General features: G+C 49.2%; 1 protein-coding gene across 1 annotated transcript in view; it reads left to right on the top strand.

The window, feature by feature from the left end:
* Positions 1–27,681, top strand: part of Mccc1 (Methylcrotonoyl-CoA carboxylase 1) — a 115,446-nt gene that overhangs the window by 5,896 nt on the left and 81,869 nt on the right. Inside the window, exons 3-6 of the mRNA XM_069305625.1 lie at positions 22,733–22,950; positions 23,192–23,339; positions 24,591–24,728; positions 26,052–26,147. Of these exons, the coding sequence (XP_069161726.1) occupies positions 22,733–22,950; positions 23,192–23,339; positions 24,591–24,728; positions 26,052–26,147 (600 nt within the window). The remainder of the gene's footprint in view (positions 1–22,732; positions 22,951–23,191; positions 23,340–24,590; positions 24,729–26,051; positions 26,148–27,681) is intronic.

Consider the following 27,681-nt stretch of genomic DNA (forward strand, 5'->3'; position numbering starts at 1 on the left):
TTCTTTCTTTGGCTTTGTCGGACGTACGGATGCCCGGAGGTGGACCTCTTTGTGTCGGTGTGGTCTGTGCGTCTCCCATTGTACGTAGTGCTGTTCCCCGACTACAAAACTGTTGCAGTAGATGCTTTTTGGCAGGATTGTTGAGATAAGGGTTCCTGTACTGCACCTCTTTCTCCCAGTCCAGCTGTTGTGCCAGGTCCTAGCCTGCTTGGAATCCTATCGAGGGAGGGTGATTCTCCTGGCTCCATGGTGGCTGGCACAGCTTTGTTTCGATTACTGCTTGCTCTGTGTTTTATATATATATGTGTATATTCATAATATGTATATTCCATCGCTTTCTTTTTCGTCTGAGGTTCTCGCCGATTTTGGACCAGGTTGTTTTGCCCTTTCTCTCTTGGCTTTTTCTGCATCGGCATCTCACACCTAATAGTGTCGCTTCATATTGCACGGCCTTGGTGGAGCTGCTCCAGCTTGCGTTCGGGACGGATGTTGCTTCATCTCCATTCTGCAAACGTTCATGTGTATTATTTCACCTCTGGTGTGCTCATGTGCTGCCTGAGTGTTCTTGGGCATTAGAGTGTGTTCTTTCTTTTCTTTCTTTTCCTGACTTTGTTGTAGCCCCCTTCAGTTAGGGATTGTTTTTGGAAGGCCTTGATTTTGTTGGTCTTGACCTCTGGAGGTCGGGTTGGGGAGCTTCATGCTCTCCTCTGATGCCGGGGGGTCTGTTCATTTGGTCCAGGTGGTTGTTTTGCTCATTTTCAGCCTTCTCCTTCTTTTCTGGGGAAAAATGTGCTGGCTGGCTTCCAGAGGTGTGCGTTGTTTGTGGATGCTTGGTTGGTTAGGCCGAGGGTGTCACGTGTTGTGTCCGGTGGCAGCTTTATGCCACCACCTGTGGGCCACTGGTTCTGTGACGCAGGACGCTCTTTGCGTTGATCCGATTTCTTTGCTTCCCTGTTCCAGGGCTCATGTGTCTCAGGTTGTCCACAGTGTCATAAAGTCCAGCCAGCCCGTGGTTTACCCTTGTGCCCATGACGTTCGTAAATACTGTATGCTACTCTCGCAGCGGTTTTTGGCAACATGGCTTTGGTAGTCATTTGGGTGTGGGGGTTTTGGAGGTCAAACAGGGTCTTGGCTGCCTGGTACAGTATCTGTGAACGTTCCGGTTGCTTCACGGCCTCGTCTGGCTTCGGGCGCCTGTTGCGGCCATCTGTCTCTTCTTCGTCTTGAGAACTTTGGTGCTTCTGCCTCCTGGGTAAGTCTTTCCTTTTACTTATCTTTAGGTAGTTACCTTCAGGGAGCCAACGAGGCTCCTCACAGAAAACCAGCGTTGAATGTGATGAAATGCCATTTTCTGGGTGAACCCCAGAGGCTTCCTGAAATTCCCTACAAGGAACAATCAATATAAGGTCTAAAAAACACCCTCCCCCCCCCCCTCGTCCTAGCCATGCCAAAAATCGGCCAAGCGTTACCCATGAGTGAGCACCCAGTAGCAAACCCACAATACCCCGCACACAAATGAGTATACTCTTCTTCAGTTTGATAACATTGATTTTTGTGCTATGTCGTTCATTTTGGTATCAAATTATTAGCAATAGATTTCACTTAAGGGATATATGCATATTAAAAAAAAAAAAACTGGCGTGCCACCCGCAAAAAAACCACAAATCAGCTGAGTATTACCCCATGAGCGAGCAACTGGACTAAAATGTGTATACTTTTAAATTTTCTTAAATATTTCTCACTGAAATTCTCATGCTATGTCCTTCATTTTGGTATCAAATTGTTTACAATAGAATTCATTACAGGAATATATCAGTTCTGTATAAGGAAAAAAAAAACTAGTGCATCCATCCCCCCTCCCCCCTCCTCTCCCCGCAAAGCCGATATTCAGTTAAGCATTACCCCATGAGCGAGCACCGATTGTCACCCACAACACCCCCACCCAAATGTGTATACAGGAGTATACAGGTATAGAGGAGGAGGAGGAGAGGTGTTAGTGTTTGGAAGGAGAGTCCCCGTCCATTATAACATCAGGCAGTGATGACATTTCTGGCGTACTCATTCTCTCTTACATTTTGCCTGCTTACCACTAGGACCTGGTTGTGGCTCACTGCTTGTTTTTCTTACTAAAAACCTGTCTAGGGACACTTGTTTTCCCTATGTTGAATCACTTGTCTGAAGTGAGACATCAGTCTCACTAAAAAGGTTAACACAACAGCTTGCTACAGCTTTATTTTGGTGAGCCTTTTCAACAAAACTTTGCATTTCTTCCCATACTGTACACTATTTCTGAGGTGTTGAGGAAGGGAAATCCTCTACTGCCTTCTTCCCTGAAGAAATTTCCTCAACTGCCTCTTGTTGCTGCTCCTCTTGAAGGGCTTGGAGTTCATCAGTGGTCAGTTCTTCGCTGTGTTCTTCCACCAACTCCTCCACATCAGCACCATCCAACTCCAAGCCCAATTGCCGACCCAGAGAAACAATTTCCTAAACAAGAGGCACTTCAGGTTCAGGCTCAAGCCCCTTAACCCTTAACATGCTCGGGGTCTAATATCCTGCTATCCCCACAGGCGCATGTCATTTTGAAAAAAAAAAAAAATTATTTTTTCTTTCTAACCTGTTAATTTGTGTTCACTGATCACGGGAAAAAAAAAAAATCGTAAGTGGCATATATTGCCCGCTATAGGGCGGGGAAGTCTGGCAAATTATAGGCGCTGACTCAGCGTGCGTCCCAGGCGGTCTGTTGCTCGCAAGCTGTCAGGCCAGAGTTGCCACAAAGAGATAATTACCGAATTATTTCAATGTCTCTGATTGATTTTTCATACTTTTTTTGCTGTAATATTATTCAATAGTGTGTAGTTTGATATATTTATATAATAAAATGAGTGAATCATTGCTGTACTCAAAAATATGGTGTGCATATTGTTGATTCAATTACGTTCATCAATCAGTGAACAAATACTTTGTCAGTTATTACACTATAAGCACAGGTTATATATAAGTATTTGCATGTTTTGTTCACTATAACGAACCACTAAGTAGCTATTATGAGTCAAAAAGTAATGAGGAGTGACCGCCGTGTACCAGCCAGCCACTCCCGCCCTCCCTCCAGTCATCTGACTCACCCTCATTCTCCTCCCACAATAATGTTTTTGCTATAATTCACTATATACAGACGTTATATATAAGTATCTACATATTTTGTTCACCATAACTGTACATCTAAGCTTGTATGGTGAGTAAAGGCACAGAGATGTGGCTACTCACACAGTCAGCTGATCGGCGGCCGCCCTCAAGGTCAGACGCACTAATATTTCTCCTCCAACAATACTGTGTGGTGTTATTACGCTATATATCTTATATACAGACGTTATATATAAGTATCTACATGTTTTGTTCACCATAACTGTACATCTAAGCTTGTATGGTGAGTAAAGGCACAGAGATGTGGCTACTCACACAGTCAGCTGATCGGCGGCCGCCCTCAAGGTCAGACGCACTAATATTTCTCCTCCAACAATACTGTGTGGTGTTATTACGCTATATATCTTACATACAGACGTTATATATAAATATCTACATGTTTTGTTCACCATAACTGTACATCTAAGCTTGTATGGTGAGTAAAGGCACAGAGATGTGGCTACTCACACAGTCAGCTGATCGGCGGCCGCCCTCAAGGCCAGACGCACTAATATTTCTCCTCCAACAATACTGTGTGGTGTTATTACGCTATATACACACATTATATATAAATATCTACCTGTTTTATTCATCATACTTGTACAAATAAACTGGTATGGTGCCCAAAGACCATCGTGGTAACCAGTAAACAACACCGTCGTCTGCACGGTGGCGTCGTGCAGACGACGCCACCGCTCTCACCAAAATGGCGGCTCCAAACCTTCTCTTGCTGTTTATACCCTCTATACACACGTTATATATAAGTATCTACATTTGTGTTCACCATAGCGAACCACTAAGCTGGTATGCTGAGTGCAGTCAATAAAAGGTGGCCACACACAGTCAAAAGACATCGCCACCACCCTCCCTCCTACTGCATTACACCTCCTTCCATGGCGCACAGCGCTAAATATCACCACAATCCTGCTATTATCAGAACCCTGGTCAGTTTTATCACAGTCAGGGGTCTTCTGTAATAATATCATCGCTACATAATAGCATGAACAAGTATAATTTGGCATTTTTAGGTGATGCTGTGGTCACAACCTGAACAGCAGTGCTGTTAGCTCATGCTGCGTGCATCAGGCTTGGTTGCTCACTCAATACTGAGGCCAATAACACCCGGGAGTTTGGCCCACGATTTTTTTTAAAAATGGCATCTGTTTACAAGAGCCCTGATGAAGGTGTGGTGAACCCCGTGTATCCGCGGGCTGTTTAAATCTTGCGTAGTACTCCAACACATCGTGTGACGTGATGCGCAGTTTACTGGTACAACGTCCAGCACGTCATATGACGTGATGCGCACTTTAAGGGTTAAAGAAGTCTTGTTCTGGAACACATTCAGGCCACAATTTTCTCCAGCCAGAGATCATGGTTCTTAGTCATTTCTTGCCATGCTTTGTCTATGAGGTTTAAAGCACTCAAAATGTGAAAATGGTTTTTCCAGAACATTTTGAGGGTGAGGTTTGTGGCATCAGTCACTTGGACACATTTCTGGAAAAGTGCCCTGCCATAAAGTTTCTTAAAATTGGCAATGATTTTCTGGTCCATAGGCTGAATTAGAGGAGTGGTCTTGGGAGGAAGGAACTTTATTATAACAAAACTAAATTCCTCCAACAATGCATCTTCCAAGCCTGGAGGATGAGCAGGAGCATTGTCGAGGAGAAGCAGGGCCTTGAGTGGTAAACTTTTCTCCTGCAGATATTTTTTGATGGCAGGGCAAACCACTTCATTCACCCACTCAGTAAAATATTGCCTTGTCACCCATGCCTTACTATTAGCCCTCCACATCACACAGTTTGTTTTTCTGCACATTATATTTTTTGAAAACCCTTGGATTTTCAGTGAAGCTTGACAAGCACCTGGAGGCCTCTGCATTGGCTGATTCAGCTTCTGGTGCAGAAGGTTTTCAGGCAACTGATGCTTTGAGAGTTAGATTTGCAAGGGTTAGGCATTCATTGAATTCTGATCAGTTGGATGTCCTGGAGTATCCAGTTGGATCCCTTATGGTGATTAGGGATCTGAAATTGTAAGTGTTGGCAATTTGCACCTGACCTTAATGGGCATCTCTCGTCTGGTCTTCTCCTCCTAGTGTGTTTCACCCTGCTTCTGGCATCCCCCTTCCCCAGTCTCCGAAGAGTCCAAGGGTTTCAGTCGGGCAGGGTTTAGCTTGGGATAAAACTTGGCCTTCTCTGAGGGTAGAACTTATCTACATAGACATAGGAGGCAGTTGAGTCTTCTGGTCCTGCCGGGATTTTGGGGCAATTGTCTTCACAACTGCCCCCCCCCCCTCCCCAACCCTTCTCCGAGCTGCCTCCTTAAAAGACACCTTTCTCTCTCGGGTGTTAGGGGAGGATTATAGCTGGCTACTGGGACTGAGGGGAAGCTCGAGTAGTGTCCATGGGTGCATCAACTCTTATTAAACCTTGGTTCCCCTCTCTGGAGGGTCTTTTGTTTCAGTGGGGGATAAATTTCTATCTACCCCTCCTTTGTATTTTGCTTTCCCTCTGGTTTGGTTCTGGGTCCCATTTGATGCTATGGAATCATCATATTTCTGGAAATTTCTGTCTAATATGTTTCCCCTTTGGTGTCTCGGGCAGATTTGTTTCAGTATGTCCTGTGGAATTCAGACATTTTCTTGGGGGAGCCCCGTCGGCTCCCCGGAGCTATCCCAGGCTGATATGCTAATGTCAGATTTTGGCATCAGTCATGTGTATGGAGTTCTTAGGCCTACCGGGGACCACGGCCAGAACCGGGCCCCCTCAGAGAGGCAAGGGGAGCAATGGCCTATAAAAGCCCCCGTGTGGTTGGAAGCATTCTATGTCTGCCATCGACCGGAACAGGCACCCAGAAAGGTAAGCGCCTCAAAACAAACCCCTATTCTGGTTAAAATTGCTACCAAAAACCGAACTAGTGGATAGAACTCCCCAACCGAAAACAAGCAAACTAGTGTGACGTCACACCCCGGGAGTGGGAAGGGGGAGCCCCAGACCCCCCCGCGCCGGCTACCCACATCTCAGTTCTTGAGGCTGGATGTCAAAAACGCGAAAAACCGCTGACCGGAGGGAGGGAGGGGTGCCGGGGAGCCTCCGGGACTCACCCAGAAAATGGCGTTTCATTACATTCAACGCTGGTTTTCAGGGGGGAGCCCCGTCGGTTCCCCGCAGCTAACTACCCACAGACAGAAAAAAGAGGGACTTACCCGGGAGGCGGTCGTCGCTCACTCCTCAACTCGAAGCCGAGACAACTGGCTGCAACCGCCGACCCAAAGCAACACAGGCCCGACGAGGCCCAGGGACATTCACAAGGTAACGAGCAGCCAGGACCCTGTTCGACCGCCAAAATCCCTGCGCCCGAATATCAGACCAAGACATATTCCCAAAGACGGCAGCAAGAGCCGCGAACTTACGAACGTCATGGGTACGGGGATAGACCGCAGGCTGGCTGGACTTAATAACCCTGCGGACGACCTGAGAGACCCGAACCCGCGAACAGGGAAGAAGGGAAACCGGATTAACCCACAGCGCGTCCCCCGACACAGAAGCTGTGGCGCGCAAATAACGGCGAAGCGCCGCAACTGGACACAAAACATGATGCACCCCCGGCCTGACCAACCAAGCATCAACCACCCATGGACCCCTCCGGAACGCAGCAGTCTCATTCTTCGCCAGAAAAGAAGGAGACGGCTGCAAACGAACAAAACAATCACCACGACCAAAAGAGCAGAAACCCTTGCGCCGGAGGAGAGCATGAAGCTCCCCTACCCGACCCCCAGAGGCCAAAGCCAACAAGAAAAGTGCCTTGGAAAAACAATCCTGGACCGAAGGGGCCACAACGAAACGAGGAGATGAAAGGAAAGCGAGCACTCTGTCCAAAGACCAGGACGGCTCAGGCGACGCATGAGCAGGCCAGAGGTGAAACAATGCACGAGACAGCTTGCAAAACGGCGCAGACGTAACATCGATACCGAAAGCAAGCTGAAGCGGCTCCGCCAGCGCCGCACGATACGAAGCGACAGTGTTAGGCATAAGATGACGGTCCTGAAACAACCACGAGAGGAAGGACAAGACCACCTGAACAGACAGGGAACTAACACGACGAAGACGCAAAAAGAAACGGAAGGACCGCCAGGAAACTTCATACTGCCGCCGAGAAGAAGCCCTCAGGTGGGACACCAACAAGGAGGCCACCTGATCACCATAGAGATGATGATAGACTCGAGTCAAAAAAACCATACGCGAAGACTCGAGGAGAAGATCGAACCAGCCACATGATGTACCGGCCCGATCTGCTGAAAGAGGCGGAGCCGCGGGAAAACCCTCGGGTTCGGACACCGAGCAACCAGCGCCTGAAACCAAGGCTGGGCCGGCCACCAAGGGGCCAGAAGGACAACTCTCCCCTGGTAAGTCTCTAAGCGAGTCAGGACCTGGAGCAACAGCCGAACCGGGGGAAAGAGGTACAGGAACCCCCACCTCGACCAGTCTAGCCGAAAGGCATCGACCCCGACGGCCTCGCGATCGGGGAAGGGCGCCGCATAAACGGGAAGACGCCGCGACCACGCCGACGTGAAGAGGTCCACTTCGGGGCGCCCGAACGTCCGGCAAAGCCAACGGAAGGACTCGTCATCGACCGTCCACTCCGTGGAGAGGGGAACGAAGCGAGACAGGGCATAGGCCAAGACGTTGGACACGCCCCGTACGTGAACTGCCAGGAGAGTCAAACCCCGAGAACTCAGCAGACGAGTCACCCGAAGTGACCAACCCCAAAGAGACAAGGACCGCATCGAACCCCCGCGGTTCAGGCAATGAACCACCGGAGAGCAGTCCGAATGGAGCCGAATCGTCGATCCGCGGGCCACCCGAATCCTCCCCAGAGCAAACCACACTCCCGCGAACTCCCGCACCATGCTGTGAGCTCGACGGAAGGACGGATCCCAACGCCCCTGGCCGGCCTGGTGAGCATTGGTCACAAAACCCCAGCCGAGAGACGACGCATCCGTGTACACATTGAGCGAGGGCTCGGGTAGGCTCCAAGGCACTGAATCCCGAAAAACCCGAAGAGGAAGCCGGTGACGCAGCAACCGACGCAAGGCCCCCGGGGGTCGAACTCTGCGATCGCGAGAGAGGCGGAAGGGGGAACCCCGAAGGAACCAGAACAGCCGTCGAAGCCAAACCCGACCCGGCGGGTAGACCACCATTGCGAAGTTCAGGCTCCCGCACAGCCCCTCGAGCAACCGCCGGGTGACCCGAGGGCCCTCCAGAAACAGACGAAGGCGGGACCGCAGCCGCAGGAGAGACTCCGGAGGGAGAGACAAGGAGGCGGTTCGAGAGTCACAAACGAGACCCAGCCAAGTCCGAACCTGAGAGGGAACCAGATGGGACTTCCTCCAGTTCACCAAGAACCCGAACTCGGCGAGCTGGGAAAGAACCAAATCCCTGGCTAGCAAGCAAGCTGACTGGCTGGGAGCTCCAACTAGGCAGTCGTCGAGGTAGGCCAACACCCGAACACCTAGGAGACGCAAACGAGCCACCACAACCCGTGTAAGGCGCGTGAACACGCGAGGTGCCAGGTTCAACCCGAACGGGAGACAACGGAAGGGGTAACTCAGACGCTCAAAACCGAGCCAGTCCCTGAACCGCGGATGAATCGGGACATGCCAATAAGCGTCCCGGAGGTCCAGGGACACCATCCAAGCTCCCAGCTCCAAGAGGAGCCGAACCTGAGACAGCGTAGTCATCCGAAAGGAGGGGCAATGAACCCAGGGGTTCAGATGGGACAAGTCCAGAATGAACCGCAGGTCCGCGCAGTCCCGTTTCGGAACCGGAAACAGACGGGTAACCCATCTGAGGGACGACGCCGTTTCGACGACGCCCAAGCGTACCCACTCCATGACGACTCGACAGAGCGCAGGGGAAGAAACCTGCCCTGCCAGCCCCGACCCCCCAAAGGGGGGAGGGGCCACCCAACGCCACCGCAGGCCGCGAGACACGACCCGAAAGGTCCACGAATCGTGGGACCAGGCACGGGCGAACAGTGCAAGCCGCCCCCCCATCGCCCCGTCAAGGGGGCAAACCGCGAAAGGGCCGGCGACCCTTACGAGACCCAGAACCCCGCACAGCGCGAACACCGCGCCGACCAGACGAGGGAGGGTCCGCAGGAGGAGCCAACCCCGAACCTGACACCAGAGGCCTACCACAACGAAAGGAACCCCGAGCCCTTGCACGATCTTTCTGGGAAGACCCACCCCGGGACCCCCGGAAAACCAACAAGTCCGACATCAGACGACAAGCTGTCGACGCAGCCTGAATAAACTGCGCCACGGCCGACTCCTCAAACAGAAGAGGACAAAAAGGTGAAGAACGCCTAAGAGCCAGAGCCCAAGCAGATTCCACGGAGGAACCCAGCACTGCCTGCCGACACGCGAGACGGGAAGCATAAAACAGGGAAACCGCATCCCGCAAAATCGGCGTGAACAGCTTTAACAAGGCAGCCGACGAACGCGCAGCCGAGGACAAGGTGCCGGACCCCGGGACGGACCCAAGCGTCCCCACATCCTCCACGAGCCAATCCGAAGACAACTCCAGGAGGGAAAAGAACCACAAGGCCGAAGCCAAAAGGCCCCGGGCGCGCAAGTCCTCCGCAATGAGCGCCGCCGAAAGGGAGGGAACCTGCACATGGAGCTGAATAACGCCCACATTGTGGGGAAGGGCAGGGGCAAACAAGCACTTATTCAGGTACTCAAGTTCGCCCCCCAGGAAAACTTGAAGCACCGTGGAAGCTTCCCGCCACTCCAGCGTGCGGGAACGACAGAAGGAATGCCACGAATCCAGACCAAACAGAGGGCAGTCTGCTAGCCAGGACGACTCCGGAACCTCGTAACGGAGCCAGAAAGGGAACGAAGTCCCAAACCTGAACGTGGACGGATCCATTTCCGAGGCATAATCCGGGTCACGCAGGAGGTAAGCAGCAAAGGCCGCTCGCACCACACCAGGTTGGATGCGATAAGCCGAAAACCTCCGGAAGGACGGAACCGACGTACCCGGGGGAACACGAAACCGAACCCGGGGGAACACGGAACCGAACCCGGGGAGGGGCCGACACCAAATCCAACTCGTACGCAGAGGGGGGAAAAGAAAACCCCACTCCTTGTAACAATAAGCCCCGCTCAGTGGGAAGAAAAACCCCAGGCGGGGTCCAGCGGGGCCCAAGGCCACCAAGTCAGCCCCTCCCCAGCCTCAAGGTCCTTCACCACAGCACCCGAGGCCGAGTCCTCTCCCCAAGCCCCGACCCCACAAGACAAGGACGGAGCAGCCGGAAAAGCTGGAGGAAGGGGGGCCCACTGGTCAGACCCTGAAGCTTCGGCCGGGAGACAAGACTCGAATGCCTCTGCAGCCCCCCCCCTGGAAGGGGCACCCCCCGAAGCTGCCCCGAGTCTCGAGATCTAGTAACCCCTGCTCCGACCCCGAAACCCTCAGACGCTTCGGGGCCGGAAGCAGGGGCGGGGGACCAGAACGGGAAGGACGAGGAGGTGCGGACTGAACCAGGATCGAAGCGACCCCCACCCCCAAGTCTGGGTCTCAAAAAGCAAAGCGGGGCAGCCCCGGGGCATCCGGGGAAGCAACCAACCGAGCGCGTAGCAACAGACGAAACCGAGACTGCAACGCACGCGCCGCCTGTACCCGAATAGAATCATCAGAGGATTGGGTAAATTGAGTCACAAGCAAGCAGCAACACTCACAGGACTCAGGGTCGAAAGTATCACCGACCCAACAGGCAGCGTGGCAGAGGCAAAAACAATGAGGGTCACCCTGAGACAAGGGGACCGAGCAACCCTCAAACTCGCACACAGCGAGTGGAGACTCCGGGGTCACATCCATCGGACCCACGCGCCCCCTAGGGGATTCCCAGGGTCCTGAGCGTTTACTTTAAGAGGACTCGCACTCAGGTAGTCCCAGGCAGGGTGCTGCAAACCGGCACCCAAAATTACCAAGCAAACTTCTAAAGCTGAACCCCAGGGACGTGTACACTCACGGGGACCTAGCAGGGGGCGCCACCGAGGAGAACAGTGGAAGGGCAAAAACAAACTGAATAAAACGACAGAACCCCCCACCAGGCAAAAACAAAAAGAAAAACAAAACCCCGCAAGAGGACAGCGAACCCCAAGGAACAGAGCCGGCCGCGATGTCGGGAAATACAAGCTGAGCAGCACCCTGCGCCCCTACCAGTGCAAACTGCCTCTTACCTGCCGGTAACAAGGGAGAACAGAACACCCAAGAGCCCAACAGGCGGCTGAAAAACCGAAAGGTAAAACGGACCAGCAGAGGCAGACCCCGAGGAGCCTGTGGAAGGTGGCCCCAAGCCCCAAGGGCAGTACTTACATGGCACCTAGGGAAGGCAGCCCTAGGCGCATGCAGCCCGAGTACTGAAGATAACTCCTGGCTCTCGCACCCACAAAACCAACACCACACGCAAAGCACAGTGCAGTAGCGACACCGGAGCCAGAGCACACGACCATCGCCTATAGCATCAGCCTCAAGAACTGAGGTGTGGGTAGCCGGCGCGGGGGGTCTGGGGCTCCCCCTTCCCCCTCCCGGGGAGGGGGGAGCTGCGCAGACAGCGGCGCGGCGGTGTGTGACGTCACACTAGTTTGCTTGTTTTCGGTTGGGGAGTTCTATCCACTAGTTCGGTTTTTGGTAGCAATTTTAACCAGAATAGGGGTTTGTTTTGAGGCGCTTACCTTTCTGGGTGCCTGTTCCGGTCGATGGCAGACATAGAATGCTTCCAACCACACGGGGGCTTCTATAGGCCATTGCTCCCCTTGCCTCTCTGAGGGGGCCCGGTTCTGGCCGTGGTTCCCGGTAGGCCTAAGAACTCCATACACATGACTGATGCCAAAGTCTGACATTAGCATATCAGCCTGGGATAGCTCCGGGGAGCCTCCGGGACTCACCCAGAAAATGGCGTTTCATTACATTCAACGCTGGTTTTTTGTTGATAAATCCAGCCTCTTTGGAGTACGACTTTGTTTTGGCTTATTGGCTGCAATACGAAGTTTTGGATTTATTCTGGCTGTCTGATATTCCTCTTTTTCTTGAGAACTTAGCAAGGTTTCTGGTAGACCTGCACACTTGATTGGCGGGAGGTGTTTTTCGTCTTTCATATGATCTTGTTCATTGCTTCTTATTAGTGCTCAGGAACTGCCCGTTTGCTCACGAATTGCCATTAGATTCAGCTTGGTCCCTTTCCCTTTTGACTGCTACTTTTCTTGTTTCTTCTTTTTCAGAGGTTGCGGTGTTCCAAGTTCTATCTGCGGTAGTTTTCTCCTGTCGGCCTATTGATAATTTGTTTTTTTGCTCGGTTCTGACCCTGTTCCAAGGTGGTCTGTTAGTTAGGGTTGGTGCCTCGCCTGCTATTAGTTGAGGTAGGCCCTTGGGAGAGTGAACTGGTGGAAGTCCCAGTTGGTTCCATCCCAGTTTTGAACTTGGTTGAGCCTTTTACAGGACTCTTGTTCATTATTCCTTTCCCTTCATCCAGCACCTTTGCTCCAGCTACAGCTCCTACACTTGGTGCTGAGGCAGCCCTGGGCGAATTGCCATTTACTCGAGCAATTGTGTTGGACACTTGTGGAAGCCTGAACTTTGCTTGTGTAGTTCCCTGATGGGCAGGGTGTGGCTTAAGGGGGTCCTGATTTCTCTAGTTTTGCCCTTATTGCCACCTTTGCAGCAATTAAGTTTGGGCCTCAATCACATTTTCTTGGGTGCTGCTATGCCAGCTTCCTCTTTGGGCTTTTCAAGGCTCGGTTCCTTGGTGCCTTCCACTGTTATCGCTCGAATTGTTTGTGGATGCATCGGCGCTGGGCTAGTGTTTCATGAGCAGTGCTTGCCAGGACACCCAGGGCTGTTTGTCAAGTCTGTTATTTTGAGCACACAGTACAGTGCACCAGTTTGTGGCTATCTGGCATGCCCTGAGGAGGACTCTGATTCCTCTGGGCTCTGTGCTCCGGCTTCATTCAGACCGGTTCGTTGCGTAAATTGGAGGTTCCTTTTGGTCCATCGTCCTCTGGAGTTGGATGCTGCGGGTAGCTCGCCTACTGAATTCTCAAGATTTGGTTCGTATCTGGGGAGTGTCCAACATTCTCGCAGACGCGCACACTTGCATTCTTCCCATCTGTACAGAGTGGACTGTTGACACCACGACCTTCCAGTGGCTTTCCAAGATACTAAAGCGTCTGACGTGCATATCTTTACATCATTGAATCCCTCTTTTCAGAAGGATTCGATGCATCTCTGCATTGAATCCCTTGTAGTGGATACTTTTTGGCTGGAATGGTTTTTTTTTTTTTGCCCCTTTCCTCCAGTCTATCTCCAATGTTCAAATATAAGTGATTCAATGCTGTTCACGATGTTCACAGCACTAGCCACAGCACCACAGCATTATTTCGTCCATCTAGGAATCTTCAAACGACTTATGTTCCTTTTCAAAATAAACTTGTAGTCAATTATTCATTGACAGGAATTAGTGACCAGGATTGTGGTTATAATTAGCGTTGTGCGTAGTATTGTGGAAGGAGGAATTTTGGTGAGGGAGGGAGGGAGAGAATTGAGGTAGCCTTACTGTGTGTGGCAGCCACTCTTGTTTTGCTCACCATACTAGCTTCATGGTTTGCTATGGGGAACACATATGTACATGGGTATATACAGTGTGTGTGTGTGTGTGTGTGTGTATAGTGTAATAACAGCAACAGGAGTATGTTGAGAGGAGCTATTTTAGTGAGGGAGGTGACGTCATAATCGTAGCGTCGTCTGCTGTCTGCTGTGTGATTTCTTATGCAGTGTATGTTGGCCACTGTACTATTTGGACACAATACCGGCTTACTTGTATAGTTATGGTAAATAAAACATGTAGATAGGTATATATAACGTGTGTAAATAGTGTAATAAAAACAATAACGGTATGGTGGGAGGAGCAATGTTAGCGAGTAAGATGTTGGAATGAGGGAGGGCTGGCTGGATGTGGCTGCTCACACTCGCGGTGTTCTGAATGTGTTGATGGTGAATGTATATAGTGTGTGACAGGGTATAGTGTGTAAATAGATTGTATATATACATAAATTAGCATGATACATGGTAAATATGTGCAACATATGTGTACACAAGTATCATGCATGTAACACAGTGTCTTCGGACAGTACGGATGTTTTACTGCCATAATATAGTGTACGTGTTCATTATACATAGGATTAGCACGTAAAAACAAATAAAATGTATTTGGAACTGTGCGCAAAAAATGAACATAAATATATTCGCGGCAACTTGTGTGCCCCGCCCGGGCGCCCTACTGGCCCCCGGGAGCGTATGTCATGAGCAAACGGGGAATGATGATGTCACTCGCCAACTTACGGACCCCATTGCAGCCAAAGTAAGCACAATTTCGATTTTTTTTTTTTGACATTCCCATACTGAGGGAAGGGTTTTTGACACTTAAAAAAAAAATCCAGATACAGTAATTTATTTTCTGTGCACTGGGGGGAGGGGGGGAAGGGGGTGTCATATTTGGAGGCGGCGCAGTTAAGGGGTTAAGAGATATCAGACATCTTTGAACATTCACCAACAACAATGTAACACTGGCCAGACTCTGGCCGCATCCAGCTTCCACACACTCGTCCCGCACTCAGTTCCTCGATTCACCCCACATTCAGAGCCCCACGCTTTATACACTCACCCAGCATCCCAGCTACTAACTGTTCTTAGCCACACTCAGCTCTGCCCTGCTCCAGGCTTCATCTCAACTACTACAACACTTCACTACATTGCCAACAAGTAAGTAAGTAATTATCAAAAGAAGGCACCAAACCGGGAAGGCTATGTAGCACCATCAAATACGCAAAATAATCAGAGGGCGCTAAATATCACCATGGATGCCAATACGAGAACAAAAACGCATAAGGCGAACGATATCAAAAGTATCCGAGTCACCAAGAATTCTATCGAGGGACAGGTGACCGCGAGGGGCGGTCGGAAAGCAAGACACACGCTCGTCCTGGAAGTCAGGACATTCAAGAAGGACATGCACGACCGTAAGAGGGACAATGCAACTAGGACAATAAGGAGCAGGGCGGCGCTCCATCAAGTGACCATGGGTTAAGCGAGTATGGCCAATACGCAACCTCGCCAGAGCTGTTTCCCACCGCCGGTTACGGTGGAAGGAGGACGGCCACGAGGAAACACAACATTTAAGAGTACTAGCTTATTACCAGTAACAGACAACCAAGAAGCCTGCCAACGGGTAAGAACTGAGGAATGGATAACTGGGTAAAAGTCGGAATACGGAATGCCTTTACGAGAGATGGGACAAGAGCGGACAGCTTCCTTAGCGGCAGCATCCGCACGCTCATTTAAAGACACACCAATATGGCTGGGAACCCAACAAAACTCAACCGACTTAAATTTACTGTGAACGAGAAACAGCCAATGCTGGATCTCGACAACTACTGGATGAACCGGATTAAAGGACCCGAGAGCCATGAGGGCACTACGAGAGTCAACAACAACCACAAAGGAAGACTGACAACGAGAAAGCAGGAGACGAAGAGCATAGAGAATAGCATAAAGTTCTGCTGTAAAGATGCTAGTCTCCGGAGGCAAGCGACACATATAAGTGCGATCAGGAAAAACAACAGAGTAGCCAACACCGTCCGCTGACTTAGACCCATCGGTGAAGACAGAAACGGAGCGGGAGTGAGAAGAAAAGTGCTCGAGGAAAAGGCGTTTTAGAACCGTAGGAGGGGTAAAAGCTTTAGTGATACGGGTCAAGGAAGTACAAAACCGCGGAAGAGGGACCCTCCACGGGGGCAAAGAAGGAACAACACGAGGAGAAACATCAGAAATACGAACGGAGAGAGAATCCTGTAGGCGAGATAACCGGACAGAAAGAGGGAGGTGGTGAAGAGGAACAGGAACCGCAGGAGGGGTAAAAGTTAAAGCACGACAGAGGCGAGAGGAAGGATGTTGCAAGGACCGCGCAAGATAGCGAAGACAGTAGCGATCACGGCGGTCCTGGAGAGACAGGAAGCCAGTGTCAACATACAAGCTAAGGATGGGAGTCGAACGAAAGGCACCAGAACTGAGGCGCAACCCAGTATGGTGCAAAGCATCAAGACGGCGAAGAGTAGAAGGAGAAGCAGACGAGTAAGCAGGGCAACCATAATCGAGCTTAGACAGGACGAGAGAGGAATGTAAAGCAAGGAGAGTGCGCCTATCTGCCCCCCAAGAAGTATGGGACAAGACCCGAAGGAGGGTAAGGGCCTTAGAGCACTCAACACGGAGGTAAGAGATATGGGGAGACCAAGACAAACGAGTGTCAAGGAATAACCCCAAAAGCTTCGCGGAATCTTTGTATTCAAGGGGATGACCATAAAGTGACAAAGAGGGACGAAGAACAACCCGTTTCCGCGTAAAAGTCATGGCACAAGTCTTAGAAGTAGAGAACTTGAAGCCATGACCTGTGGCCCAAGACGACACGGCATCAATTGCAAGTTGAAGCCGGCGTTGAAGGAGAGGCGAATCATCACCCTGACAACAAAGGGTAAGATCATCGACATAGAGAGCGGAGAAGACACCAGAAGGAAGAGAGGAAAGAAGACCATTGAGGGCAACAAGAAAAAGAGTAGTGCTCAGAACACTACCCTGGGGCACACCTTCGTATTGCTGAAAAGAGGGAGAGAGAGCGGTACCAAGGCGCACCCGAAAGGAACGACGAGAGAGGAAGCTGCGGAGAAAGAGAGGGAGATGACCACGAAGGCCAAAAGAATGAAGTTGAGATAGGATATGATAACGCCAAGTGGTGTCGTAAGCCTTTTCTAGGTCAAAAAGGACGGCAACAACGGAGGTCTTCGCAGCAAAAGCAGTACGAATATAGACCTCCAAGTTCACCAGGACATCTGTCGTGCTGCGGCACTTGCGGAAACCAAATTGAGAAGGGGAGAGGAGGTGATGGTGTTCCAGGAACCACATCAGACGAACGTTAACCATACGTTCAAAGAGTTTGCAGACACAACTTGTGAGAGCAATAGGGCGAAAGTCCTTAGGGGAAGTACCCAGAGACCCCGGTTTGCGAACAGGGAGGACAACGGCATCGAGCCAGTCCTCAGGGACTGACGACGACTCCCAGATCCGATTATACAGACTCAGTAAATACTGAGACGTGCTCGGAGGGAGATGGCGAAGCATCTCATAATGAATACCATTGGAGCCCGCCGCCGTAGAACCGCAGAGGGCCAGGGCAGAACGAAGTTCAGAGAGAGAGAAGGGATCATTATAGGGAAGCTGAAGATGAGTGCAGAAATCTAAAGGACGAGACTCAAGGACAGGTTTACGAAGAAGGAAAGATTGGGGAAGATGAAGACCAGAGCTAACAGAAGAAAAATGGGAACCCAGTTCGGAAGCGACCTGCAACGGGTCCGCCACAAGAGTATCATGGAGGTGAAGGACCGGTGAAACATCGGGAACGAACTTACCCGCTATCTTGCGGATACGCTTCCAGATCTGGGCCAGAGGGGTCTCGGACGTAATTGTTGAGACATAAGATGCCCAACATTCACGTTTAGCCGTAAGGATGGCCCTACGGGCCACCGCACTCGCTTTCCGAAAGAAAAGAAAAGAATCGGTCGTCTGCCTACGGCGGTGCCTCTTCCAGGCTGCACGCGTACAGCGGACAGCTCGAGCACAGTCCGCATTCCACCAGGGAACGCACTTCCGTGGACCCCGAGAGGAAGAGCGAGGAATAGAGCGGAGGGCAGCGTTGAAGACAGTGTCATGAAAAAGGAGGAGAGCGCGAGAGAGAGGCAGAAGGGAGAGGTCAGGGAGAGCAGCACTGAGGGTAAATAGGGTCCAGTCTGCCTTAGCAAACTGCCACCTAGGGAAAGAGAGGGAAGGGCGAAAAGAGAAAAAGGAAACAAGGATGGGGAAATGATCACTTCCATGGAGGTCATCAAGAACCTGCCACGTGAAATCTAAGTAAAGAGAAGAAGAGCAGAGAGAAAGATCAAGACAAGAAAGGGTGCGAGTCCGAGAGTCCAAATGAGTGGGCTCACCAGAATTCAGAAGAGACAGGGAAGAAGAGAGGAGAAACGGCTCAAGGAGGCGACCCCGGGTATTCGTCAGAACGTCACCCCAAAGAGAATGACGACAATTGAAGTCACCCAGCAGGAGCACAGGCTCCGGCAAGGAGTCCAGGAGGTGTTTCAAATCAGGAAGAGAGAGCGGGACACTCGGGGGGAGATAAATGGAACAAACTGTGTACCATTTCCCCACAAAGATACGAGCAGCAGAACAATGGAGAGGCGAAGGAAAAAGTAAAGGAACAAAGGGAACATCAGCCCGAATCAAAAGAGCAGAAGAATTAGAAGCCCCAGCAATGGCTGGGGGGGGGAGAGAAAGGAATAGCCACGAAAACGACCAGGACGAGCACCAAGCATTGGCTCCTGGAGACAGACACAAAGGGGCGAAAACCGCGAAATCAGAAGTTGGAGTTCGAGGAAATTGGCGTAATAACCTCGAACGTTCCATTGAAGAATGGCCAACGACGAGAAGAGAAACGACAAAAACAGAGAACAAGGAAGAAACAAAGGCGAAAGACCAACAGAGCACGTTAAAGAATATCAGGGTCGGGATCAGGGTCAGCAAAGTCAGGGTTAGGGGGCATGGGTAAACTGAGCAAAGACGGAGGGAAGGAAACGGGAGAACAGAGCAGAGGTGGGCGGGCAGGGTCTGGAGGAGGAGGAGGAAGAGGAGGAGACAACGGAGAGGAGCCGTCAAGGACAGCAGCAGGAGGAGGGGGAGTAGAAAGAGGGGAGCGCACCCCAGCAAGAGCAGCAACCGAAAGGGAAGCAGGGGCCAAAGAAACCTCCATAGCAGGAACAGGGGGCGCAAGCACTGAAACGGGAGGGGAAGGAGCAACAGAGCCAGAAGGAGGAGCTGAGGAAGAAAGCGAAGCCTTCTTACCCGCCAGGGAAGAGGAAGGAGAGGAGCCAGGCTTACGCTTCTGACTTAAAGAGACCGGTGTCCCAGCAACTACGTACCGGGCAACGGATTCCAGTGTCTCAACAGGAGAAGCCGAACGAGAGCACACACGACGGCCGTTAGGAGAGCGATGGACATCCGCCCGCACCGACAGGCGGTGGGGAGAGCCAATAGATGGAGGAAGAGGATGGGAAGGAGGATCGGAGGGGGACGAGGAAGAAGACACAGAAGACACGACAGACCGGGTAGAAGGAAGGGGAACCCCAGACAGAGGACCAGGAGGAGGATCCTTCGGGAGAGAACCCTAAGGAACAGAGGAGGGGGCAGTGGGCGCATCAGGGTCCAAGGCCCGGAAACGGTTGTGAGTCTGAGGAAGGCGGGAAGGACGAGGAGAGGAAGAGCGCAACACGCGAGCATAAGAGATATTAGCATAAGGCGGGAGCCGGCGAACCTGGCGCCTCGCCTCAGGAAAAGATAAACACTCCCGGTGCTTCAGGTTGAGGACGGCTGCCTCAAGCTTGTAATGGACACACGCACGGGAGAAGGTAGGATGGGCCTCACCGCAGTTGAGGCAACGAGCCTGGGGAGAAGTGCACTCCGACTTAGAGTGACCTTCGCCACCACACAAAGGACAGAGAGAGACAGTCCCGGAGCAGCGGAGGGCACCATGCCCAAACCTCCAGCACTTGTTGCAGAGCCGAGGAGAAGGAATGTACTCCTGGACAGAGCACCTGGCACCAGCAAGAATGACAGAGGGTGGAAGGGTCCTACCATCAAAGGTAATCTTCACAACCCGGAGGGGTTGACGGCGACTACCACGAGGGGGACGAGTAAACGTGTCCACCTGGAGAATAGAATGGCCCTGGGCAGCGAGGATATGGCGAATATCGTCGTGGCAGTCGCGCAGGTCCCGAACACCGGTTGCAACATGGGGCGGGAGCAAAATAGTGCCAACACTGGCATTCAATTGAGCGTTCTTCGAGACCCGAACGGGGGTCTCGCCAAGGCAGGATAAGGCAGCCAAGCGGGAAGCAGCATCCTGAGAAGGAGCAGCAACGACACGTGTACCGAGACGAGTGGGGTTGAAAGTAATGGAGGCATCCACGGAATCAATGAGATGTCGATGAAGGGAGAAATCGTCAGGAGGCGCAGAATCAAGAGGGAGGAGATCAAAATATTTGGCCCACGAAGCGGGACCAAACAAGGCTTGATAGGTAGCAGAACTGGAAGGAATCGAGCGAGGGCGGCCGTGACGAGGACGGCGGTGAGAACCCCCAGAGAGAGAGGGGTTAAAAGGCGCAGTAGTTACAACTAGAGAAGGAGCCGCGCCAGGGGACGAGGTAGTCACCACTGGGGGCTTGGGGCTCGACCCAACCACAGAGGAGGGAGGGGAGCCAGGGGAAGGAGTCAGAGAGGCCAAAGGAGGAGCAAGGTCGGGGCCCAATGCAGCGGAGGCTACAGAGCCCGGTCTTCCAATACGGACCGACTCGGGGGCTTGGTCGCCCACCCCACGAGCCTGAAAAGGTAAGCCAGAAGCAGCCGAAACAGGGGTTATCATCTTGACGAAATTAAGAATTCACTCACGAATGTGCCCCCACACCCACCATGGAGCCACAATTAGAGGCAGGACACCCAACAAGAAGCTATCGCCGATCTTGTCGGGGCCTCCTAGGGGTGCGTCGTGAGTATACGCCCCACAAACGCCACCTTAAGAAACCGACAGTCCGTCGAGATCGGGTTCAGTGACGAAGTGGGGATTGACAATAAAAGGTTCCCCTCGCTCTCGACGTCGGGTACTGCAGTTCTACGGGTGCATGAGTATGCCTCCTCAAGCACCCGGGCGTCAAAATAGAAGAAGTCCATGGAAGAACCAGAACGAGCAAAAGGTCGGCAGGAAACGGCAAGCAGATAGGAGAAGAGGGGGGAGAAAAACGAAACAGAAGGAAAAGGAAAAGGTGCCCAGCAGAATTGGAGAGGACGGCAGCAGGAGCACAAGGCTAGAAAAGGACAGAGGACTGTCCTAAGGAGCATCACACTCCAGCAGCCGCCCACGAAGCCCCCACACGGCGACAACGAGCTGAGCGGGGAGGGGGACATTGCCAACAAACCGACTGCTATAACCACGACTAGACTAAATAAATATAAAAAACTAAACTCTTTGTTTCTAATTAACCAGATATGTACACATAATCATAAATTACAGCCTTAACTTTACTTGTGCCTTTCCTTGGGTATAGTGGTATGAAAATGAATTGGGATCACCTTATAATTACCTAAGTGTACTTACAGGGTGAGAGCTATGCTCCTGGTGTCCCGTTCTCCCGTTACTCTTTGTCGTATAACGGTTTGAAACTACTAACGGTTTTGGCCTCCACCACCACCTCACTTAACTTGTTTCAACCGTCTACCACTGTTTGCAAAAGAAAGCTTTCTATTATTTTTTCAGCACCTTTGTTTCCTTAGCTTGAATCTGTGTCCTCTTGTTCATGAAGTAGCTGGTTTCAGGAATTCCTCTCTCAATTTGGTCGATTCATGTGAGTAATTTGTAAGTGGTGATCATATCTCTTTTTCTTCTTTCTTCTAATTTGGTTTCACACGTCATGAACAGTTTCTTTAGGATTTCACCATCCATATATTATTAAAAGTAAGTCTGACAAGTCTGGTGCACTGTTTACACAGTCATTGCTGTCTCCTGTGGGTAGGTTATCTTGAGATGATTTCGGGGCTTTAGTGTCCCCGCGGCCCGGTCCTCGACCAGGCCTCCACCCCCAGGAAGCAGCCCGTGACAGCTGACTAACACCCAGGTACCTATTTTACTGCTAGGTAACAGGAGCATAGAGTGAAAGAAACTCTGCCCAATGTTTCTTGCCGGCGCCTGGGATCGAACCCTGGACCACAGGATCACAAGTCCAGCGTGCTGTCCGCTCGGCCGACCGGCTCCCCTAAGGGTAGATGGGAGTGGTGAGCTGGCAGTCAACTAGCTGTTGGCAACAGTAACAGAGCAATACGTGGCAGTGTCTTTCAATGACCTTTCTGTGTTTGTTTAGAAGTAGAATGGGAATTCGTCTTCCTCTTCCCATTTTTGGTCCTGCATTTCTTATATACTTCTTAAATTATCCCAACTGTATTGGTGGTGATGAAAGTTGCTCTGAATCTGTCTAGAGTTAATCGAGTTTTGGGAGAGCAGGATTCTTGCCTGAAAAGGCAAATGAGTGTTTGGCCAGAAAATGGATTTCCATGAACATTCAAATTCTTACTTTTGGACGGTGGCTGTGGGTTGAGGATAGTAGGTAGGGTGCAGTATAATGGAGCAGAAGGAAAAGGAAATTTGAGGCCAAACTTGAAGGAAAGATTGAGTGTTCATAGGGTAAATAGGTGTTAATATGGAACATTGTAGGCAATTGATAGGCTAGGAATGCTTGGATATTGGTAGATGGTACAACTAAATAGATAGTGGCTGTAACTATTAATATATGTATTTCTTTGTATTTAAAATATCCTATAATGATATTTAATGTTAACTTTATCTGCAGGCAGATGAAGCGTTTCATATAGGCAGTGCAGCATCCCAGGAATCATATCTCCGTGGAGACAAAATCCTTGATGTGGTGAGACGAAGTGGTGCTCAGGCAGTGCACCCAGGCTATGGGTTTCTTTCTGAGAATGTGGAGTTTGCAGAGCAATGTGCACAGGAAGGTATAATATTTGTTGGTCCACCTGCTACTGCAATCAGAGACATGGGTATTAAAAGGTAAGGTTTTGAAATAGTAAATGCATGCTTTCTTGTCCAGTAATTTATGAACATACTTATATATGGTATATTCCTCAATGTCCTCATTACCCTGCTTGATGGGGTTCTGGGAGTTCTTCTACTACCCATGCCTGGCCCGAGGCCAGGCTTGACTTGTGAGAAAAGAAACAACCCTATTTCAAAGTTGTATGTATATCTCGGTATTTGGCATTAAATGCTATTTAATATTTATATTTTACAGTACATCAAAGATGATTATGTCGGAAGCATCTGTACCAGTGATCGGTGGGTACCATGGAGCTAACCAAAGTGATGGGCATTTACGCCAGGAAGCTGAAAAGATTGGATTTCCAGTTATGATCAAGGCTGTGCGTGGGGGTGGTGGCAAGGTAAGTGACAATTAATAGAGGGGGAGTCTGGTTCATGTTTCATCCTCCCTGTTTGGCTTCAGACTTATAAAGATCACTAATGATACTATAATATTAATTCTTGGCTTGATATGCTCATTTCTTGACAAAAATGAACACCAGATGGTTACTAGTCTGCTTGCTACCTAGTCAAATGTTCCTGGCCCTATTTGGTCATGTGTCGCATTGGGTTGGCGGTTGCAGCCAGTTGTCTCGACTTCAAGTTGAGGAGCGAGTGGCGACCGCCTCCAGGGTAAATTCCCCACGTGTTTTCTCTTTTGTTAAGTAGCTCCAGGGAGCCGAAGGGGCTTCCCCCAGAAAACCAACTTTGAATGTAATGAAACGCCATTTTCTGGGCAAGACCCGGAGGCTCCCCGGAATCCTCCCTCCCTCTGGTCGGCGGTTTTCGCGTGTTTTTGACATCCAGACTCAGAACTAGGGGAATCTCCGGAATAGCTCCGGGGAGCCTCTGAGTCTCACCCAGAAAATGGCGTTTCATTACATTTAACACTGGTTTTTTATCCAGAACTACCCCAGATCTTTCTTTATTGAATTCTTTAATCAGAATTTGTCAAACAGGTGCACAGTGCAGGATTTAAACTGATTTTTTGCATAATTTGTAGGTTATGTGTGGCCTATTTTCTCCTCTTCCACATTCCATAAGGAGACATTTATTCACATTAAGTTCCATTTGCCAAGTTCTGTATTATTTCTGGTAGAGCGTTTATGTAGACAACGAATATTACAGGTACAAGAACTGACCCCTGTGGTACTCTACTCATAACATTTGATAATAGGCCACACACAACTTAATTTGAAGGTTGCATATGGCCTATTATCTCTTATTCCATAACATGGTATTTATTGTATTTATTCACATAAAATTCCATTTGTGTGTAATTATCTAAGTGTAGTTACAGGATGAGAGCTATACTCGTGGTGTCTCGTCATCCCAGTATATTGTTGTATAATGCTTTGAAACTACTGACGGTTTTGGGCAACCCCACCTTCTCACTCAGCTTGTTCCAACCGTCTACCACTCTGCAAAAGAAAACATTCAAATATTTTTTCGGCATCTTTGTTTCCTTAGCTTGAATCTGTGTCCTCTTGTTCGTGAAGTTGCTGGTTTCAGGAATTCCTGTGCAGTGATGCTAAATATTTCTATATTCTTCAATAATATTATTCATAACCTGCTTCTTGAGTCATGGTATTGAGTCAGTGTATGTCTTACAGGGAATGCGCATTGCCATGAAACCAGAAGAATTTGAAGCACAACTTGAATCGGCAAGAAGAGAAGCAATTAAATCTTTTGGTGATGATGTCATGCTAATTGAAAAGTTTGTACAACGACCACGACATGTAGAGGTTCAGGTAGGAACTTGTGGTGTAAGTTTAAAAGTTAAAATTACAATATAGAAGATTTTTCTCCTAACTGGTATTTAACCTCTGTGCTGGGCTGCATTTATTGTGACATTCTAGTAGTGCACTGAAAATAAAGTGTTCCCAAAATTTTATCTTTGTAAAATGTTAATATCTCTTCCCAGAACATGTATATGTAAAAATACAAGAAAAAAAAAACTACTTTGGCTGTGGGGACATGGAGAAAGTGCGATGTGACGCACAGGCGCACAGCCCCTGATAATGTGATGCTCCCACAGGCGGTCGCGTGGGGCCACTCAAGACTTGCGAGTTGCCACAAATATATTTACATTTATTTTTTCAATGCATTTTCAATGCTTTATAATTTGTTTTTTTGTATCATATATGATGCACACTTGTGTCCTTTACAATATGTATACAGTAGAATGTTCATAATGTTCCAAAGAACTTCGATACATATCACTAATGTGTGCTCAACACATGTTCACATGTAATATGGTGCAATATTACCTGTTCAATATTCAATATATATTTACAATATGTACACTTTCACACACTGTATTACACACTCAGTACTTCAGGAGTGAGTGAGTAATCAAAGAAGCAGTCCATGGTACACCGCGCAAATTCGCTCTCGATGCACCAGTTACACACAGATTTTCACTACCTATTTCTTTTTTTTTGTGTGCTTGCAAATAACACACACATGTACACACTTGGCTTTAGTACCTGTAGGTGGTATATAGCTAAGCTTGTGAAGTGTAAAGTAGTCTTGAAAAGATTGCTTTGTAAGATATTCTGGAAGAGATTCAGGTATTCTGGAAGAGATATGGCAATTCTTGAAAACATCTAGGAAAAGCTCAATGTCAAAAAAAAGTCTTCCTATCAATTTTGTCGATTCCTGTTTCAATATTGTTTGTAGTGATTATTATCTCTGTCATTTATCCACTAGTTTTGACATGTCTAGCACCTCCAATCCTCCGTTTAATTCTTGTGTGTTAGGTCCAGTAGCCATTGAATAGCATGGTTTGGCTTTTTTCTTTTATTGATAATACGAATGTGTGTGCAAGTGTGTATAAGTGTCAGGTGTGTGTAATTATTATGTTTTTGTTAATCCTTAATTTTTTTAAATAGGCTTCAGGACTTTACTATCGAACTCATTTGATTGAGGAAATTTCATTTTGTTTATGAAGCGTTAAATCTTACTGTCGATGTGAATAAAAGTGCAGATATAATTAGTGGTTGACAGTTTATTAATACAGAATATTTCATCTCTCATTTTGATGTACTGTATATGTATCTTTTTCTTTATAGGTTTTCGGTGATCATCATGGTAACTATGTTTACCTGTTTGAAAGGGATTGTTCAGTTCAGCGCCGCCACCAGAAAATTATAGAAGAAGCCCCAGCTGTAAGTTTCAACTTAGTTCTATAAAATTCTTATTACTAGTATTGCACAAAGGACTCGATGGTTTCAAAATAACGTTTATGACAGATGCTGGATAACTGAAGCAGTGTGTGTATCAACATTCACTACCACCTACTTCCATACAGTTGCCTGGGATGGTCCCTCGGTAGATCCCAAAGCCAAGTGCAGGTGCAGCTATGCCATGGGAAGATGCAGCAGCTTCTGAGACCCACCCTCGTGCTAGGGCAAATATCTGGCATGCACTGTGAAGTGAGGGAAGCTTGGGGATCTGAGATCAATCCGAAACCAGGTGACAGGCAGGCAAGACAGCCTTGGTGACAGGTGGGTATGACAGCCCCATTGACAGGTAGGCAAGAGACCCCTGTAGACAGGCAGGCAAAACAGCCCAGGAGACACATGGGCATGATAGCCCTGGTGATAGGCTGGCAAGTCAGGCCCAAAGATAGGTAGGCAAGACAGTTGGGCTAACCTGGAAAGTTGGTAAAACCTGGAAATGCATCCGTGTGGTTGTGGCAAAATTGCCCCAGACACTGGTGAGAAGACAACCCCATTGACAGGTGGACAAGACATCTCCCAGTGACAGGCGGGCAAGACAGACTGAGATAGGCAAGAAAAACAGCCTTTGAGACAGGCAGGGAAGACAGGTGGGCCAAAGAGTAAGACCTGGAAATACATGTGTGTGGGATTCTAGTGGATCTGTACATAGACTGTACCAGCTCTCACTGCGACCACTGGTACAGTCTATGCTCTCTGATCTCAATTGTATGGGGACCACAACCCTTCAAGTTATCCAAACATTTGACTTAGTCAAATTTCTTATAAGGAATGTGAAAAAAAAAAGATAGTCACAATTTTTTTTTTTTTTTTTGGGGGGGGAGGGGTACAACAACCAACATACTGTATGTATTACTGTACTGTATTCACACCACATACAGTACATTTATATTTACTGTATGTATTTCCACATACAATAAATATAAATTTGCTTGGTTAGGGGAGAATGTTCATAGAATGTAATATTTTAATAACAATTAAACAATTTCAACTTGCCTTGGTGGAGTGTGTCTACTTGATTGATGAAGGACTTCAGTGCTGTTCATTTGCCTTCCTTGGATGGGGTTCTGGGAGTTGTTCTATTCCCCAATCCTGGCTCAAGGCCAGGCTTGACTTGTTTAAGCTTGGTCCAGCAGGCTGTTTCTTGGAGTGGCCCGCAGGCCCACATAGCCAATACAGTCCAGTTGATCCAGCACTTTTTGCAGAAAACTGTCTAGTTTTTTCTTGAAGATTTCCACTTTTGTCCTGGCAATATTTCTTGTACATGCTGGGAGTATATTGAACAACTTTGTGTCTTTGATATCCTTAGTTTTCTCTGATTGTGCCTGTGGCACCTTTGCTCTTCTCTTCAATGGCTCTCTTCTGCATTTCCTTCCATATCATTCACTCAAGTATGTTGTTATTTTACTGTGCTAGTTCGGGGCCTGGCCCTCCAGTATTTTCTTTGCATATATTATTTGAT

This window comes from Procambarus clarkii, chromosome 6 (assembly GCF_040958095.1).
Source record: "Procambarus clarkii isolate CNS0578487 chromosome 6, FALCON_Pclarkii_2.0, whole genome shotgun sequence".
Classification (NCBI taxonomy): Eukaryota; Metazoa; Arthropoda; class Malacostraca; order Decapoda; family Cambaridae; genus Procambarus; species Procambarus clarkii.